The 19840-nt window shown below is 38.5% G+C and overlaps 1 protein-coding gene and 1 pseudogene across 1 annotated transcript in view; one reads left to right on the top strand and one right to left on the bottom strand.

Annotated features, from left to right (window-relative positions):
* Positions 1–17004, top strand: part of TPK1 (thiamin pyrophosphokinase 1) — a 398550-nt gene extending 381546 nt beyond the window's left edge. Inside the window, exon 8 of the mRNA XM_030826376.1 lies at positions 15241–17004. Within this exon, the coding sequence (XP_030682236.1) occupies positions 15241–15359 (119 nt within the window). The 3' untranslated portion in view covers positions 15360–17004. The remainder of the gene's footprint in view (positions 1–15240) is intronic.
* A 124-nt stretch (positions 17005–17128) lies between these two features.
* Positions 17129–17273, bottom strand: LOC115838146 (annotated as a pseudogene).
* Between the last annotated feature and the right edge of the window lie 2567 nt (positions 17274–19840).

Raw genomic sequence — 19840 nt, 5'->3', positions numbered from 1 at the left:
ACAGAATGAAGCCTCAGAGGCTCACAGTCAGTACTCGTAAGTGAAGCTGCCCCAAGCCCAAGATCAGAAGCAGCTGTTACTCCAGACACATCAGATGGCCTCAAGTGCCCAAGTAGAAGCCAGTCTGTAGTCACCTCCAAGCAAAGTATAGAACAGTGAGACATCACAACTGTGTCCATCATCTCTGGAGGAAGAGATTCACCAACACTCAGCAGGCACAACGCTAAAAAGGCATATTGGTAATTATTCATCACATTTCTCCAGATGGCTTGGATGTTTTAGGAAGAATAAGGGGGAGGATATCTGCTTTGCCAGATTGCTTCTTGCAAAGAGAGTCATGGATTAAGAGAAAAAGGGTGAGAGGTCAAAATGGTAGCCATCAAGAGGGTTCCACCCAATATTGATTGGACCACAGTGAGTAGGTAAGACCCTGGTCATCAACAAGGTGCCACAAGGGTCTGAATCAGAGGCTCCCCCGAAACCCCCAACAACTAGATACCACCGATGGCATCAAAGGAACAGGGAGGAGCCAGGGATCTTTCATGCCTTTCAGGCTAGATACTTGCAAGGAATATATGGGATTGTTTATTTCTTAATTAAGAATACAGAAAAGCTATCTCAAGCCATTTCTACACATACATACTAGTTGTGATATAACAGGCTTTTTAAAAAATTAGTTCAATTTTAGTAGACTTTTTACCAAAGTGATTAGAGTTGTAAATTTGTCTGTACATACCAAGTAAATGTGACTTCCTAACCTGCAGCTTTGATATAATATAATCTTAGTTTGTACGAACTGCACAACTCAGCTTTTGAGGAATGATTTTTTTAGTATAAAAACAAAATTGCCACTCTCCATCCCTGTCTCCCAATACTTCAAAATGAATGTTTTTTCTGCATAGAAAGTTTGTAATCATCTTATCTTTGGTGTAATTGATGTCTGATATATTGATATTCTTTTAGTTGCAAATACAGCCATTCATAACAAGTGAGTTTTTTTCTTCTCCAACAATATAGGTCTATTTTCCTAAATCATAAATAAAGGCTCTGTAGTTAGCCTGTCTTCTAATAATCTTGCCATATCAGCAGTGAAAGTGGATTAACTGAAATTTCACCTTTAATTTTTATCTAATGTGTTTACTACAGATACAGCAAAATGTTTTTACTAAAAGCCAAATATTGAACCATGCCTTAGCAGCTAAGCCTGTGTGACCATTTCCTCATTCCTCCTTGTCTAGACTGTTAATACTACTTAATTAAATAATGGCTGACACAACAAAAGAAACACTCCTATAGATAGTGGTTTATAAATGGAATTGGTGCATTTTCTAAATAAGAAAATGCAGTACGGAGTGTTTGAGTTAAGTACATTGTGTCCTGTGGTCTGTAGCTTACAAAAAAATCAAGGATGAGAAACTTCTGAATCCATTTTGCCACTGGCTTGAAGCCTGTGACTTTAGTCAATCTACGTGACTCACTAAGCTTTAGGAAAAAATAGGTAACATAGCCACATGTTCAAGCAGTTCAAATATTCAGTATGTAGTTTTAATCATTTAACTTTGCTTAGCTAATCCAAAAATACTTCTGAGGAGCCAACCAATTTGTTAAAGCCCGTAATTTGACTTTGGGTTTTTAAAATTTATATATTTTTATATAGAGAGAGATGGGGTCTCACTATGTTGCCAGGCTGGTCTCAAACTCCTGGCCTCAAGTGATCCTTCCACCTCAGCCTCCAAAGTGCTGGGATTATAGATGGGAGGCACTGTGCCTGGCCCATAGTTTGATTTTGTTATAATAGAGAATACACTGAGCTACAAGTCAACAGACTTGAATTTTAGTGCTGGGCATCCTAGGTCAATAAGGTATCTTTAATTCGTTTCCCTGTCTTGAAATAAAGTGTTTGGATATTATATCAGTGGCTCTTTAAATACATTCTCTGAAGCACTGAAGACCTAGCCGGTTCCCAAAGGCCAACTTGGTTTGGTTATGAGGTAAAGTCAAGTGAAGAGAACTCTGAGCCTAGCACTTTAAATTGGTTAAAGTAGGAGCAGCCTCACTTTTATCTGTATTAAACCACTGAACTAAATAATAGATAAGGTTTCTTGCAGATTAGACATTCTATAATAAAGGAAGTTAGACCAAGTCATATGTCTGCCCACAAGGAGCTTATAATCTAATTGGTAGAAAAAAATACTTGAACATTTAATGTGTAAGATAGTATTACACATGTCAGCACTCCACAATGATATAGTAAAATGCCAAGTAGAAGGTTATAAATTTGAGGCTGGGATAATATGCAACTTTGCATGCAGATAGTTAATGCAAAGAAGGTTCATCAAAAAAAGAGAAGTTCAGGCTGTCATCAGGAAAAAGTCCATGGCATGAGTATTGAAAAATTGATTATTATAACTAGAACGAGAAAGAGAATATATTAATTGTGAATTAAAGTAGCTTGTTTCTAAGAATGGCTAATATTTTCAGACTTGTTAGAATATTCATATAGGAAGATGACAGCTATTCCTAACATGAAATATTATTATTGTATATCAGCAAGGGGAAATTAAAAATGAAAATAGGTCATGATGAAATATATTAGGAGCAAGCATGTATATTTATAGGTTTATGGACAAAGTGTAAGACACTGCTTCATTACCTTTGCTATAACAAATCATATCTGTTAATATTAGACCATTTGAACTTAAATCAAATGATGTTTTTCCCAAAAGGCAGTGGTCAGACTCTCACTAAATGAAATTCTATTCTCAAAACAGCCATATGATTGAATGGATTCTGCTTGATGGTAAACACTCATCCCCTATTTCTGTGTTGTAAATATTTTTCCATAAGACAATGAAAAGCCACCATGACCACTGAGATTTCATTTTTGGGATTGTCACAGTTTCAGACTGAGGTATAAGAAAGACCATCTATTATTAAAGGAGCAAAGGTCAAGTCATGCTGGTGGCCCTCGTAGGGTAAAGCAGGGGGTCACGGAGGGACTGGTGCAGGAGGGTGGCAGGAGATCTGGAGGACCTAGAGTGGCAGGTACTCACTGTGACAGGGAATCTCAAGTGGAGTGGGCGGTGGAGCCAAAGAGGAAAGCAGGGCACCACGTAGGGACACAGGCAGCAGGGAAGATGCCTTTGTGAGAGGAGTGGGAATTTCACCAGCAAGAGGTGGCCTGAGTGGACCAGTTGGTCTGGCTGAATTGATGAAGATTGAGCCAGAATCTTAGAGGGATTTACATGGCAAATCTTTCAGAACTTCAAGGGCTTTCTGTAAATTCAAGGATTCAGTCATCTGGCTAATTTGACTAGATCTTCACAAGCACAAATAAATGGAAAATTGACTTCTGATAGTACCTAAATTTCACTCCAATATTTCCGGCTTTTGAACTTTACCAAAGGTAACCTCCCAGGTGCTCAGCGAAAGGAAAATTTAAGATAGTACATGAAGGAGAAGAGACTAGACAAGGTCATGCAGAAATTAAATCAAAAAGCTTTTATTTCACAAGCAGGGAATCAAAACCAGACCGCCAGTATGAAAGGGCAAAGCCTTAGCTACTGAGCTACAGAACAGGGCAGTCTTCACTGTTCTTCCCAGAAGGCATCTAGAGTAGTTAATTGTGAGCTTACAAGGCTTTTAACTACTCAAGATAATTTTTAGAGCTAATTATGACATAAACCTTAAAATTCCTGTTCCCTGGAAGGCGGAGACCAAGAGGAAGTACTGCCACGTAGTAACAAGGTCAAGCTCCCAAGGACATAAAACAAGATGGAGATAAACAGTGGTTTTTACCATTCAGTCAACCATTTGCACAGAAAGAGGGAAGCCAGAAGTCTGACTGGTAAGAAATTCTTACCCTTTTGCCGGCATGCCAGGCTTCTGGGTTCTCTTTCCCTCAACGGCCCTCGTGACTGAGCTTGCCACACCATCGCGCTGAGGCAAAGCCACATCAGAAAGGAAAATTATCTTTTTCTGTTCTGGCCAGAGTCAAGTACGTATGACAAAAACATAGACGTTAGCTACTCTGATTAGCACCCAGTATCAAACTGGCAAGGCTCAAATTTGCCCCTGGTTGGTCTCCATCATCGTTAATCCAACCTCCGACCGGGAGTTTCAGCCTGTGGTCTCTGGGCAAGATGGTTGCCCTGAGTAATAGAAAAGATAAGAAAGGGAAAGGAGAGAGAAAAGCATTGCCTGAGGCAGGGTGGGGAAGGCGAAATGATCAAGGAGGCCAAAGAAAGACCCACCCATTGCAGCGACACTGAAAAAAAAGTTCAGGCGGCTGCTTCTAGGTAGCGAAGGGATCTTTTCCAGTAGTCCCATCATCTCTCAAGTTTCCCCTTTTAGGGAGGAAAAAGCTCCCCATGTCCCACGATCCTGTACATGCCTAAGCCTGTCACCCACAGTTGTCAGCAAAGAGTGCAAGGCAGATTATTCCAAAGAGAATAGCAGTTGACATGCTGTAGTGCCAAACCCATTCTTAGACAAAAGGGACTTTATTGAGTGCCCTCATTTTTAAAAGGTACTTCAAATGCATTGTTGTTCATTCGGAACATTCCACTGTAAGTTATCTTTAGTAAGATTATGCTGTTTCTGTAAGACTTCGCTGCCTCCCAGGCCTAAAGTATAAGCCAGAAAGAACTTGGTTTTCCAGAAACTAAGGATCCCATTTTTACCTAAAATATTGGCCTTATGCTCAGGTTCTCTTAATTAACTTAGCCAGTGATTTTTTTTCCTACTTAAGTGTAAGAAAAATGAAACAAAGGAGTATAACACAAAAATCTGATTTTTCAAAAGCCAAATTTTATAACTCTGCAATATTATTGCTTACTACCAGTTCCTTTCTGACCCAGTCAGATGTAAGAGGCCTCTAACTGGATCCAAGCCAGTTAATTCCCAGATCAAATCCATTCCTGGACCCATTCCAGTTTCTGTCACAACTCCAAACCCAGTTTGGATAAGAAATTTGCTCAAAGAAACTCAGAGAGCTCAAAACACAAATCCATGGAGCTTGGAAATCCAAGAGAGAGCTTACCCATGATCCCCAGCGGCTGTGAGAGATGAGTGGAGCTATGAAATCCAAGAGGGAGCTTACCCATGGTCCCCAGCAGCTGTGAGAGATGAGTGGAGCTATGAAATACAAGAGGGAGCTTACCCATGATCCCCAGCGGCTCTGAGAGATGAGTGGACACAAGTGGGTCCTGCAGGTACCTTGCATATTCACTCAGCACTGCTGGGGGACGCTAGAAGCTCCACTTTGGATCCCACTTCTGACACCATCTGATAAAAGAAAAACTTCAGCCGAATTAAATTTAAAAGAGTTCAATTGAGCAGTGAACGATTTGTGAATCCGGCAGCCTCCAGAATCACAGCAGATTCACAGAGACCCTCTTGACTGGTAAATTCTAAAAGGGCCTGGATTATGTCTCTTTAGCTTATTTGTATAGATACCACCTGCAGGTTTGAGATTGATGTTAAGTAATCATACCATGCTACCACACATGTTCCTCCCTTTCTTCACTTTTCTATGACATTTCTGTTTGTTTGATGTACTTGTAATAATCTCTGTTGACATTTGAAGGATAGAAGCAAATGCCACTTTAAAGCTTCCTCAGTGCAGATGAAATGATGATAATAATACAACACATTTTCAACACTTTTCTGGAGAAGTCAAAGCTCTTCACGGACATTAACTCATTCATCTTCACAATAGCAGTATTAGAGATAACTGGAGACAAGTATTATTGGCATTTTACAAATGGATGCTGAGGTCACCTGAGGGACTTTTAACAAAAGTCATAAAATATTACAGTGAAAAGTTCAACTCTCTGTTTTCAGGGATGGCACTGAGGCCCAGCAGTACAAAATGACTTGCCTTGCTCTACAGCCGGGCAGCAACAGATTAGGATGGCTGCGACTCAGTCATCTTTGGCATCTGCAGGTCATAATTCTCACCCCTGTGGGATGGTTTTGGGGCAGACCAGTGTCCACAGGAGGCAACACCAAGACACAGGATTTGAAGGCAACAGAGCAAAGTAAATCAGTTCAGAACAGCCTGTGGACAGCCTTTCTCTTCTTTGAACAAATGTTTAAATCTGATACTGACTTTCCACACTGAAAATTTTCACAGAGTTCTACACAGTTCATTCACTTTACCACTAATAATTAATGCAAAAAGGTCACATTTTGTGGATTTGGACTGTGGTTCTTATTTTATAAGCCCAGTAAGCTTTTCTTTTTTCTTAAAGCAGCTCTGATTGGCTCTTTAACTGGAACATGGGGCCTTTTATGACTAGAACATACTGATGACATAATACATTAGGGAATTCTCTTTAACAAATAAAAATAACAATTTTGTTTATTTTAGAAAGGGCTAAACGTTTGAAAGTCATGATCTTTGTAAACATTTTCTGACTGGCATAATTAGTTTTGATTCCTCCAAGCAGCAGCATTTTCCTGGCCTAATTGTTTTTCGATCAACAGGCTGAGTCATAACACAGAAAATGTGGAGAAGGAAGAATAATTGAACATCAGAAGCCTTCTAATGCCTTCTAGCCCTCATCCAAGGGCAAGGGAAATGTGACTTCTGAGAGAGATGAAGATAAATGCAGCCAGTTTCAAATAGAATTACAATAGCCCTTCCTTGGACATTTGAGTTCAAGGAAGGATTAGTTGTCAGGAGAGGGAAGTGATGAGTGTTCACCTTGGGAAGAGTCTTAGCAGATCAGGGTTTTGAGAGATAAGGCCCAAAAAGAAAGCACAGCTGATGGCTTGTTATCAGAGACATGCATAACAATAAGTCTACTCTTATCATTTTCACAAGCACTAAGAAGTTCTGGTAGACACTGCACGTTAATTTCCAGGGCCGCCTGCATCAATGAGTGGAAGTAAAGGCTGTCCTTGGTGAGCTTCAATGAGTTGACAAAGGAAGGGTCCTCACCACACACAGTCTGTGTGCTCGGCATCTCTCTCTATACTTTTCCAAGAAGCTGCAATGCAGATACATCATAGACTAGAAAATTTCTTCCTGAATTTGGCACTTTTTTTTCAACTTGGATTTATTTTGATGCACTTTAAATCAATGAACATTTCTTAATGCTTTGCAATGGCATTACTTCAGCTTTCAGGGAAACCAAATGTGAACCAAGAGAGAAACATTTCCCTTTCTAAGTTGCTAGCCTTTCTTCCCAAATTCTTTCCCCAGATTGTAATGTGGAATTTTAATATTGAATAACTTCAAACCTACAGAAAAACTGAAGGGACAGTACAGCAAAATCTGTATACCTTTCACTGAGATTCACTAAGTGCTAACATTTTTTTCTACATTTGCATTTATTTCTTTGTATGTGTACTAGGCCATTCTTGCATTGCTAAGAGACTGGATAATTTACAAAGAAAAGAGGTTGAATTGGGCTTACGGTTCTGCAGGCAGTACAGGAAGCATCATGTCGGCATCTGCTTCTGGGAAGGCCTCGGGAAGCTTCTACCCATGGCAGAAGGCAAGGCAGAAGCAGGCACTCCCCACAGGGAAATCAGGAGCAAGAGAAAGATTGTGGGGAAGGTGCCATGCACTTTTAAATGACCAGATCTTGAAAGAACTCACTATCTCAAAGACAGCACCAAGCCACAAGGGATCCATCCTCATAACCCAAAGACTTCCCACCAGGCCCCTCCTCCAGCATCAGAGATTATGCTGATTCATGCAATTCAACATGAGATTTGGGCAGGGACAAATCTCCAAACAATATAATATGTGAGTATGAGTGTATGTGCATTGCATTCTGAACTATTTGAAAATAAGTTGAAGACAGGACAATAATAAACACCTGAAATTCCTCAGCTTGTATCTCCTAGGAACGAGGTCATTCTCCTGCATAACTACAGTGCTATTATCTACTCCCAAAATGTAACATTGATGGAATAATAGTGTACAGCCATATTCTTACTCCCCAAGTGTCCCAGTAGTGCTCTTTATAACTTTCTAAAATCTGGAGTCTACTAAAAAACATGTATGGTATTTAGTTGTCATATCTGTTTAGTCTGTTTTAATCTAGAAAAGTCCCTTCACTTTTTTGGTCTTTCATGACACTGACAGCTTTTAAGAGTTCAGGCCCACTAACCTGTCATCTGCCCCCATTCTGCATTTGTCTATGGTTTCCCCATGATTCAATTCAGGTCAGGCATTTTTGGCCAAAAGTGTTCATGGGTGATATTGTATTCATCCCTAGCATCATAGCAGGAGGCACATGATGTCAGTATGGCCTTTTATTGGTGATGCTAAGGTTGATCATTTAGCTAAGATCGGACTCATGAGATCTCTCTGCTACCTTTTTTTCTTTTGAAATTAAAAGCAGTACGTGGAGTACTGCTTTGGAAATGGGTGCTATCCTTCTTCTCCACATTTTATCCAATAGTTTTCGCATTCATCCATTGATGGTTCTTGCCTAAACTAGTTATTACACTGGTGGCTGCAAATGGTGCCTTTCTGATTCTCTAATTCTGCCATTCCTTCCTTTAGTAGTTGGCATTCTTCTGTAAAGAATAGGTTTTCTTCTCTCCACCTGCTTTTGGCAATTCATTATTCAATATATTATAATGCCTCTCTCTCTCTCAGGATTCTTTTCTAATGCCCCAAATTAGTTCCAGTCGTTGTGTCCTTTTCACAGGTCTACATCTGTTTTTGAGCACCCTCTTGCTTTCTGGAGCAAGATGTTTCAAGCTCACTCTGTACTTTGCCTGCTTGAGACAAGGCATCTACATAGTCAGCTTTAAATACAAAGTGTGTTCCAGGGAAGCAATCAAGTCCTTTGTAAATAGAAAAGAGAATTTTTAATTTGGCCTGTAGCAGTTGGAGAATCAAAGAGCGGTACAGGGTAGCAAGTGACATTGAGTTTAGACTTGAAGGATAAAATATGCAGAGAAAAGCCCATTTGTTCTTGGAGGGAATACGTCAAAAATTTTCGTAGAAGAAGGAAATTCCTGATCTATTCAAGGAATAGCAAGTAGCAGAGAGTGGCTGGCAAGCAGGGAGGAAGTAGCCAGATGACAAAGGGCCTTAAGTGCCATGCCAGGATGTTTGGGCCGGGAAGAGGGAATGTGTTTGCTTTGTTTTGAACATTTCATTATAGGCAATTAGGGTCTGCCAGTTATTCTTTCACAAGGGTTAGAGGAGTGGAAAGAGAAGGTAATAATTGGGAGAAAGGAGTACAATTAGAAGATTATTTGCAATTATTAGAAGAAAAATTAGAAGATTATTTGCAAGTACAATTAGAAGATTATAAGTATCTTTTTTGTATAATGACTTCTTTTCCTCTGAGTAGATACCCAGTAGTGGAATTGGAGATCATTATTCTAAGTGAAGTAACTCAGAAATGGAAAACCAAACATCATATGTTCTCACTTATAAGCGGGAGCCACGCTATGAGAATACAAAGGCATAGGAATGATACAGTGGACTTTGGGGACTTGAGGGTCTTGGGGGAAAGGGTGGGAGGTGAGTTAGGGATAAAAGACTACAAATTGGGTACAGTGTACACTGCTTGGGTGATGGGTGCACCAAAATCTCACAGATCACCACTAAAGAACTTATTCATGCAACCAAACACCACCTGTTCCCCAAAAGCCTATGGAAATAAATGAACAAATAAAATAAAATAAAAATAAATAACTCCTTCCCCCTTCAAAAAAAGGAAGATTATTTGACACATGTCCAAGCAGGCATCTATTTATTCTATGCCTTATAGAATGTAGTATATATTCTCTTGGTAATTTTACATCAGGTTTGCTTGGATTTTGGATTTTTGGTTGTTCTTTCTACAGTTCCTGCTAGATAGTCTCAGCCTTCAAGTTGAAGGGCAGAGGACTGAGTCTGTCTTGCTGCTGAGCACGTGTTAAGTATTTAAGTGTTTGTTGATCCACTCACATCATAAGTTTAAATCACTCGAAATGATTTTATATGCTCACTTTGAATTTAATGTTCTCTTTATAACCTTGGACTCTGTGACTGCATATCTACATACGAAATGAAACTTTGTATAATCAAACCAAAAAATAATGTTCCTCTGAAAAAAGCAGACAATTGAATCATAAATATAGTTCCTGCTTCAACAACCTAGAACTGCACTGTTCAATCTATATAGTAACCACTAGCTATGTATGGCCATTGAATACTTAAAATGAGCCTTGTCCGAGTTGAGACATGCTGTAAATGGACTTCAGAGACTTAGCATGAAAAAGGAATGTAAAAGACCTCAAATTTTATATACTGATGATGTTAAAACGATTTTGGATATATTGGGCTAAATGAAAAAGATATTAACATTTTTCCTATTTTTACTTTTTTAACGTGGCTATTAGAAAATTTAGATTTATGGATCACTTATTTTTATTTGGCAGTGCTGAGATAAATAAATATATTTATAGATGGTCTCAAATTTGTATTTCCTAAGATTCTAATAGAAATATAAGTACACAAAAGGCATGTACTCCACAGCTTTACATTAGGACTACTTTGAGTTTTTGGCTTCAAGAAAGCGAAAACACAACATATTGATTTTATTTTTGAAAATTTTCAAGAGCAACCATAAGTATAAATGCCATTTTATAAGAAACAAATTCACTAATAACCCTTCCCAGAATTCATATTTTAGTTTAAATTGGCAATTTTTAAAATATAATCTTTTGCCTCATGTGTGTACATAAAAGACCTTTTTAAAAAATATATTTGTCAAAAATTAAAATTGTAAAGACCTATAATAGTGACCTGATGTTACAGACAGTATAGTTTGCTTTTCCTGGTAATGAAATCTGAGTCATATTTTCTTAATCTGTTGCCATTTCGCCACATAGGCTAAGAATCCTCAGAGAGTAAATGGTGAGTGTAGACAGTGGTCCCATTATGTCTTAAATAGTTAGCTATGTCTAATATGTCTAATTAACGCTCAGAACTTAACCTAATGTTCCAGAATGGTAGGGAGCCTTAAGATTCATCATAATGGGTTCATTAAGCATTTGTCTATATGAGATGTAAAGTATTCATTAAGTCTTAGAGTGATTTTTAGGCTGTCACTAACGCATCTCCTTAAGTCTCCTTCAGGCTGCCGAAAGACAGCTCTGTACTTCAGGAGAACAGACCAGCAACAGTTCTCTTCTTTAGAGCTCTTCAAAGAATCGCCTTAACCTCCCTTACTAACTTGTTAGTGTCTGACCACTTTTATTATCATCATAGCCTGTGATTTTAGCCTCTCTGAGCTTCATTTTCCCCATCTCTAAATGGAAGATAAAACCCAGCTATGCCTTGAGTGCCTGGTATACTGTAAGGACTCAGATCACGTCTTGAATGAATGAGGATTATGCCCATCTCAAATAACACCTCCCAGGCAAAGCTAGTTCACTCCATTTTGCCCTCAGGATTTATTGATTTTAGAAATGTTTCCATTGCCTTTTTAAATAATTTATTTATTTTTACAAAAGAACCAGCGTCGATCTACAGATTCTTGGGAAGCCAGGTCAGCGGGCAGGCCTCTAGGGATGCCAGTATCCCCCCACTGTCAAAGGCTTCACCTCCCTCTTGAATACACAACCCATCCTGGCTGCCAGGAAGGCACCTCTGCCCTCCTTGGCCCACCTCATGCTTCTCTTCTGTCTGCTGGGTTTGATTGTGTATCTTTCCCTTTTACTAAAATGTGAGTCCTCATTTTAGTGAGGGCAGAGATACTCATCCTTAAACCCTAGTGTCTGGCACAGAATGAGGCTTTAATATCTATTAAATAAATGCATACATACATGCAGGCCAAGGAATCACCTGAAATGATGTTAAGTATTTCACAAAAGCTAGCCTGGAAAAGTTACGAGTGTACCTCATTCTACTTCTCAGCTGGCTATAAACTAATCACTTGAATTCAGGCCTTTGCTAGTTGTTCAGCTCACGACATCTCTCTTTTTGTTAATTTTAAAAGACAAACCTGATCTGTTTTATTGGCAGGATAACAGGAGAAAGCAAAGAAGATGGAAATTACTTGAATATGTATCATATGTAAGACTGGCCACATAATCCATACAACTTCCCTGTGAAGTAGATACTTTCTACATATTTACTGTTGATGACACAAGGCCAAAGAATTTAAATAACTGAGTTTGTAAAGCTGGTGAATGGTAGAGCCAGGGTTTGAACCTAGGTCTAACTTATTAACTTCATCATGATGGAGTCATGCTCTTTGATAGATAGATGCCTTTTCTATAAAAGCACCTGATGAGAAAAGTCATGCAGGTGCACAGAGAATGAATGCCTCCCACTGTTGCTTTTCAGTGCCAAAAGCATCCGAGGCCTTGCAGAGTACTCCTTCACGCTTCCAGCTCCAACCAAGGAGCCACAGTTCACTAATGTAGCTTGTGGAGAAAAGATGGGCAAGAAACCAGGGACAAATGGTGCCACTAACTGAAAAGAGTTGAATAATTGGTTTCCACCGATTTGCCAGCTCTTGCTTTGTAGTCCCCTGTCTTTCCAGCTTTAGAGAAAAGCTGGGAGGACATCACTGAAAACAATAGAACCCGGATTGCTAATTCTCATCCTTACCTTTGGGAAATAAAACAGCCTGAGATAATGGATGAAAATTGTAAAATCTATGTTTATGTGTTTATCACACAAAATATCATTGCTTATAAGCTTGCACATAGATCTGTAACTTTTATTTTTGCCTTTTGTTGAAAACTGGACTTGATCTGATAACTGGTTGTCTTTGAGCAACTATGGTTGGCTGTAGTCTACTCTGCAAACAATGGGGGGGGGAATCCAAGTCAGATTTTCTATAGTTCAGCCAGCTAAAGTGTTCGACAAATCCTCTAGGGTAGAAACGAAGAGGTAATTTGTTTTTCTACTATCTGTACACAGCTGTCTCTTTACTAGTTTCATGTACTTATGTCATGATTGGCCTTCAGATATTTGGGGAAGAAGAAGTTCATCATAATTCTAAATATTTTCCTTAAAAATTTTTTATTTTTCTAAGGTTTTGTCTAAAAATATGATTCTGTGACTTGAAGAAAATATATTCCAAAATAATTGTAATGACATAGTAAATTAAAATTCATGACTTTGTCTCTCAACTTATTCATCTTAGTTTTCTATCATTTTTATTGTACTTTCCATAAAGTTAGAGATAATCAAAACCAATTGTTGTCTTTAATTAATTGTAACTGTGTAACTGGTCTTGTTGGAACTTTAAATATTATAAAATAAAATAAAAACATAATTTACAAGTATGGCTAACAGTGGCCTTGCTTAACTCAAAGAAATGTTTCCTTCAAAAAAAATTGCATCTTCTTATGCCCAAATACAACCACTTTGATTATTTTCCCATTTGAAAATTAATTAGGCTACAAGAGTGTCTTAGCAAACCTAATATGTATAATCCGGGTGGCTACTGCTGAAATTCTGAAATCCATAGTATGGCTTCAAAAATCAGAAAGGAATTTATATGCAGCTATAAACTTGAAGCACAATTTTGTACTCCTGTTCTTTGGGCCTAAGTAAAAACTAGGATTTTAATCCAGTTTCTCGAATCATATAATGTATGTGTCAAATTCAAGTGGGTTGTGCATGCATGGGTCTTCACAAGGGAGTTTCCACTTTAAAGTTGGCAGGCCTGCTGAAGCACTCTAAATTGCCTTCGCAATGAAGTGGTGTGAAGTGCTCCCTGACTCCCTCCCTCTTGGCTGTTGGGAAAACCTTGAAACCATAGGCCTGGGATAGGTCTCAGTAAGCTACTTGGTAAGCACCCAGGTTCCAGGCAAGACCACCATTCAGGAGAGGTAGAGATTTCAACTGACTTTGCTGTGAATCCTTCAAAGATCACCACCCTGATCTACCAACTATGTAACAGTGTCTAGATCAATACATATTTTTGTGTATATCACCAGTGTTCAGAAACATCATCTCACAGAAGTCCCAAGTCCCAAATGACTCAAGAGTTAAGAGCTTCCTATATTGAAGTTCATATCAGGGCAATATTCACATGAGATTCACTCTGTATTACTGTGTAATTTTACTTTTGTGTTTGCACTAGTAAAAACATTAAGAAATATGAAAAATAATTTGAGTTTTAATAAATAAGCTGTGTGAACTGGTAAAACTGACGATAGATTATCTTGCAGTACTGTTCCTGAATTTTTAAATTGCCTTTTCAAGATTTCCTCAGGAAGACAGGAGGCTCCCTCTAGTGGGAAGTGAGCATTGTAATTGACTGATTTCCCCCAAAGCAGTGTGTATAACTTCATAGGTTTTGTTTGAAGGAAAAGGGGCCTCTTCTGACTCTGATAGTTTGGGCTCCATAACATTTGTTCATTTTTCTCTCTGAATTTTGGTAAAGAAAATAATATTGGTTACCAAGGGATGCTTATAGGACAGTTGTGAGTTTAGAGTCATGTTGATGCAGTGAATTGCTCCTGTATCAGCAAAGAGAGGTGAAGTTACCAATCTGTGCCTAGGCATTAACTTGTTAGAAAATAAAAACTATATTTATAGCTATATATTTATGAAATGTATAAATATATAAATTCTAATCTTAATTCATAAGCCTTTTACTTTGATAAGTAGTTTAAAGGATTATCTTATCATCTCTTGCCCTCACTTTACGGCTGAGCTTAACTGACTTGCTCAAGATTACACATTTGAAAGTCGGCTTTGACCTTTGAGTTTCTATTAATTTTACAGAATGTAAGCTGTATTCGCTTTGGCTTTTCTTTATGAGAAAACAATGACCAAAATCACATGCATTTTTTAGGTAATTTTCTATCTGTCTCATATCATTTCTACTTGAAGCTAAAACTACATTTTATAGAGTGTAATAACATATTAGATTTTAATTCTGAATTATCAAGAGAAACTAAAATTGTACCCAGGGAAGGAAGTAAGTAGCACATTAAAAATATAGGTTTTGGTTTTATAATTAGTAAAGAAAAAGAAAAGATTCTAATAAAATTTAATATTGAGAATGATATATAACCCAAAATGGTCAATAACCAATTCCAGGAAAAATGTTTACAGCAAGTTATAGAAATGTTTACAGCAAGTTATAGAAACCCATTTTAAAGCCGTATATCATATATTTCACCTATCCCACATTTATATATTTTTTATCAAAGTGTGTGCTTACTTGCTTTTTGGTAAGTGACAAAGTTAATCTACACTGGAGGAAGAAAAGAAATAGTTACTAATTTTTTTCCCTTATTTTCTTACAGCAAATGATGTGCTTGCTTTTGGAACATTGGTCAGTACTTCCAATACCTACGACGGGTCTGGTGTTGTGACTGTGGAAACTGACCACCCACTCCTCTGGACCATGGCCATCAAAAACTAACCTGTCGACTGGCATCCATAAGTGTGCCTCTGCCTTATCTCATTTCTCAATGGTTCATTGCTCAACAAGAACGATTCACCTGGGTTTGCAAGAATCTAAACCTCTCTAGGGGAAGCCCACTGGGTTTAAAGATGTTAGTGTTTAGATAATACAGGTAACATTATAAATGACAGATCTCAATTTTATAGTAGTGAGAAAGATACATGCTAAGAAAGCAAATAAGCTCCATTATATTTGGTTGGAACCTAATGGGAATCATTCCACTATACAATTCAGTACTGATTATTCTTCTTATGTTATTAATCATTCCATTTATCCTAGAAAATTGTTTTTAATTTGAAGCAGAGAAAACTGTTGAGGTTCCTCTTGGAGTCTAGAACATCCTTAAATGTCTAACAACAAGGGCTACCTCTGAGTACCTTTTAGTATTAGTTTTCTGTATATGATATATCTTATACTGAAAAAAAAATTCCTTTCAGATTGGGGTGTTAGAAGTGCACCAGGTCACTCTGACCTTATTACTGTCTTTGGTATTGTCTTTTTTAAATAAATCAAGACTCATTGACCTAATTGTTAAATTTAAAAATAGGTAGTTATATAAGCAATAGGTGAAAAGAGAAATAATGTGAAAGATAAATGATGATTCATGGAGCCCTACTCACACATTAACCCCCAAATTCAAAAGTAAGAATGCAAAAGTCTAGAGGGGGTGACAGTCCTCATCATCATCACAACCTAAATGGAAAAAGCTGTGCAGAGGAAACTTAAGCATAAAAATCGAATTCGTTTCTGACATACCTTAGACTGAAAAACTGTTGGTTCATCCAGAAGTATATTCATATTACCAGAAAATGAGTTTGTCTGTGGGGATACATGAACTTCATATACTAAGGAGCCTAACTCCAAAGCCTGTGTTCTCATCCCAGTCTGATATTCACCTAAGTTTCCGGACCCTTTTCCTTAGCTGTAAAATGGAAGCGGTTGGACTGATGGTGCCTGAGGTTCTTTCCCACACTGAAATTCTAAATATTGACACTTAGCAGTCATAGGGCTGATAATACACACAGTTACTGACTTAGCCTAAACACCCTGGTGCATCGAAATGTATTCACCTTTCTTTTGTAAAGAGACCATCTTCTATCTTCTTTCCACCTTTCTCTATCTGTTTTATGAAACCAACTGTTGACATACAAACCATGATTGAAGGAGAACCTGTCCAACATGTTTTATGTACACAAATCCCTATGTTGCTATAAGAAAAGTGACAGTAACTGTTTTCTTCTTGGTGCTATGACAGTGTGAGACTCAGGTTGTCTGTAGAGAATGAAGGGAGCAGTGGCCCACGTGACTGTGGCATTTAAGGAGCAGTGGCCCATGTGACTGTGGCATTTAAGGAGCAGTGGCCCACGTGACGGTAGCATTTTCGGCACTTTTCATTACTTTCTGCTTGACCGGAAGTTGAGGCTTAGCTATGTTTCCATCTTCAGTTTCTGAAGACTAGTTATATAGTCCTTACTAGAAATATATTCATAATATATAAAAGAAATATATCTATGATTTTAAAATTTTGCTACCAAAGAATGCATGTTCTGTTTGCCCTAAAAATGTTACCAGTGTTAATAAATGGATACTTATCAAAAAAGAATATAGTTTCCTGAAGCTTAGTAAATATTGGGGGACAGGGGATTAAAAAAAAGCATTGGGGCTTATCTCACACCACCACCTGAGTATCAGGCTGTAGCCATTGGGGGCCCACAGAAGGGGTTCTCTTAAAACATAGGCCACCATTCCCAGTTCCTGCCAGGCTACTGAGGAATTAGGTGCTAGTTTTAACCATATGTGTGTTGTCAGGCCCGAGGGCCTCTTCCATTCTTGTCAAGGGGAGTGCTAACCTTCTCTCCTTTCATACAGCACTAGGTACTGGTTTTATTACAGTCAGCTCTCCATATCAGTGGGTTCCACATCCATACATTCAGTCAATCAATCATGGATTGAAAATATTTGTAAAGAATGGTTGCATCTGTACTGAACACATATAGACATTTTTCTTGTCATTATTTCCTAAACAATACAGTATAACAACTGTTTACTTAGCATTTATATTGTATTGGGGATTTTAAGTAATCTAAAGATGATGTAACATATATGGGAGGATGTACATAGGTTATATGCAAATACCACATCATTTTATATCAGGTACTTAAGTATCCCATCCACGGATTTTGGTATCTGCAGGTTGGGGGTTGGAGAGGTTGTCCTGGAACCAGTCCTTGCAGATATCAGGGGACAACTATATTTCACCCCTTCCCATTCCTTAAAACTACCTGTGTTTTTCTCTTTATGTGCTACCCCGCCGTGGCAGTTAAATATCCACTTATTTTTATAACAATACAAGTCAGCAGATGGTGAGATCTCAGGTACACCCAGTGAACTATCAGCCCCCCAGGAAGTCCATCTTCTTTCACTCCTGTTCAGTTCAGATCCTGACCTCCAGCTTGCAGCCATAAAAGAGACTGCAGGTTGGGCCCTGCTGGGAAAGTGACAGGTGCTCCTTGATCTTCTGACTCCAGTCACTTTCTTATTTCTATGGGTCGGATTTATAGCATTTATAAATCTAGTTATTGTCACCCCCAAATGTCATCTGTCTACCTAAATCACTGATTAGTGAAAACATGCTCTGGTCTCACTTCTCTTTAGAAAGCAGGGAAAATATGAAAATGGCTGCAGCTATTGCAACCTGGTTGGAGTCACACATGACCATGACATGTAATAAGTTATATGTGTGGTTCGAGGAATTGGGGCTAGAGGGGGGCATGGGCGAACATCACTCAGCAAAGAAGCGGTGGACACAGACTGGGGCATTCATACAGGTAAATGCTCAAACTTTTGTGTCACGCTTCTACGTGTGTGGAATGCATTTGCATTATGCTTCCGTGGGTGGCACAGACCTTGCCTACCACTGCTGCTCAGACTTTTTCCACAGCTTTACTTGAACTGTGAAAATACAGCAGCACATAGATCTGGCGTGATTGCGACTGATGGTATGTGCCAAGTCAGTACGCAGCAAGAAACTGCTCTTCTCTGTGATTATGAGAGGGGTATGGTCAAAATGGTGACTTTCAGACTATATTTACCATGACCCACTAGAAATACATCTGGTATACCTTGTGACCCAGTCCGTAGACACACACAAACACAATAAAACATGCGTGTACTCCAGTAATTTTATTCTCAATTGAAAAACATCCAGAAATATATTCTAGATTGGAAAAAGAGCACCTAAGGGCAGAGCAAAATGCATAAAGGTACCTTTTTTAAAAAGTGTGTGTATTTATGCAAGTGTTCTGCATTGAAATTTTTTTTCATAAATTTAGGACAATAGGAGTGTAATTTTAAAAAATATTTCCCATCAAAGTATTAAGATATCCCATTATTAAAGTATTTAAAAAATCTGTTTCGGCTGGGTGCGGTGGCTCACGCTTATAATCCCAGCACTTTGGGAGGCCGAGGCGGGCGGATCACAAGGTCAGGAGATGGAGAACACAGTGAAACCCCGTCTCTACTAAAAATACAAAAAATTAGCCAGGCGTGGTGGCGGGCGCCTGTAGTCCCAGCTACTCAGAGAGGCTGAGGCAGGAGAATGGCGTGAACCCGGGAGGCGGAGCTTGCAGTGAGCCGAGATTGCACCACTGCACTCCAGCCTGGGCGACAGAGCGAGACTCCGTCTCAAAAAAAAAAAAAAAAAAAAAAAAAAAAAAAAAAAAATCTGTTTCAGAATTTAAATGATTTCAATACATTATTGAAAACTGGCATATTTGAGTGAGAATATATCTGAAGATATTTCAACTTACTTGCCTCATAATTTAAGCAAGGTCACATAGAACACTTTTCTACTCCTATTCTTGATGTTTGTTTCACTGCCTTTATCACCAAACTAATAATAGCTTTTATTCTTACATGTGTGTTAAGAGGAATAATCTACCAATGACAGCGGGTTGAATGTGATCCTATTTGGGAATAAAACAATCAACACAACTCTCTTAGGAAATGGGCAGGGGTATTAGATTATTCAAATTGTTTTTAGAGCATTCTATTCAAAATAAAATGAATTATCCTTATACCTGCGGAGATTAAAATCAAAGCTACAAGGTCAAGCCTTTCTTAGGAGTAGCATACAGAATCGAAAATTCCTGGCATGTACAGTACAAGTTTGCCCTTCCTTGACCACAGCAGATTTCACTTATCAATCATAATTTTATTTTCTGATAAGCCCCAGCCTGAGCCTCAGAATCTATCTCAAAACAGTTCTCCAGGAAGCCTTGATCAATTAGCCTCCATTGGGTGGCATCCCTGGAGGCTCAGAGCATGCACAAAACAGCTCTGGGTACAACCCAGGAAAGAGGTCCTGGCAACATCACTCCTCTTCACAGGTCATGGGAAGTAAATAGATCCATAGACTGTTCTCTATAAGCACTTCATTC

The sequence above is a fragment of the Nomascus leucogenys genome, chromosome 13 (assembly GCF_006542625.1).
Source record: "Nomascus leucogenys isolate Asia chromosome 13, Asia_NLE_v1, whole genome shotgun sequence".
NCBI lineage: Eukaryota > Metazoa > Chordata > Mammalia > Primates > Hylobatidae > Nomascus > Nomascus leucogenys.
The sequence above is the reverse complement of the archived record's forward strand: the minus strand, read 5'-3'. Positions and strand labels throughout refer to the sequence as shown.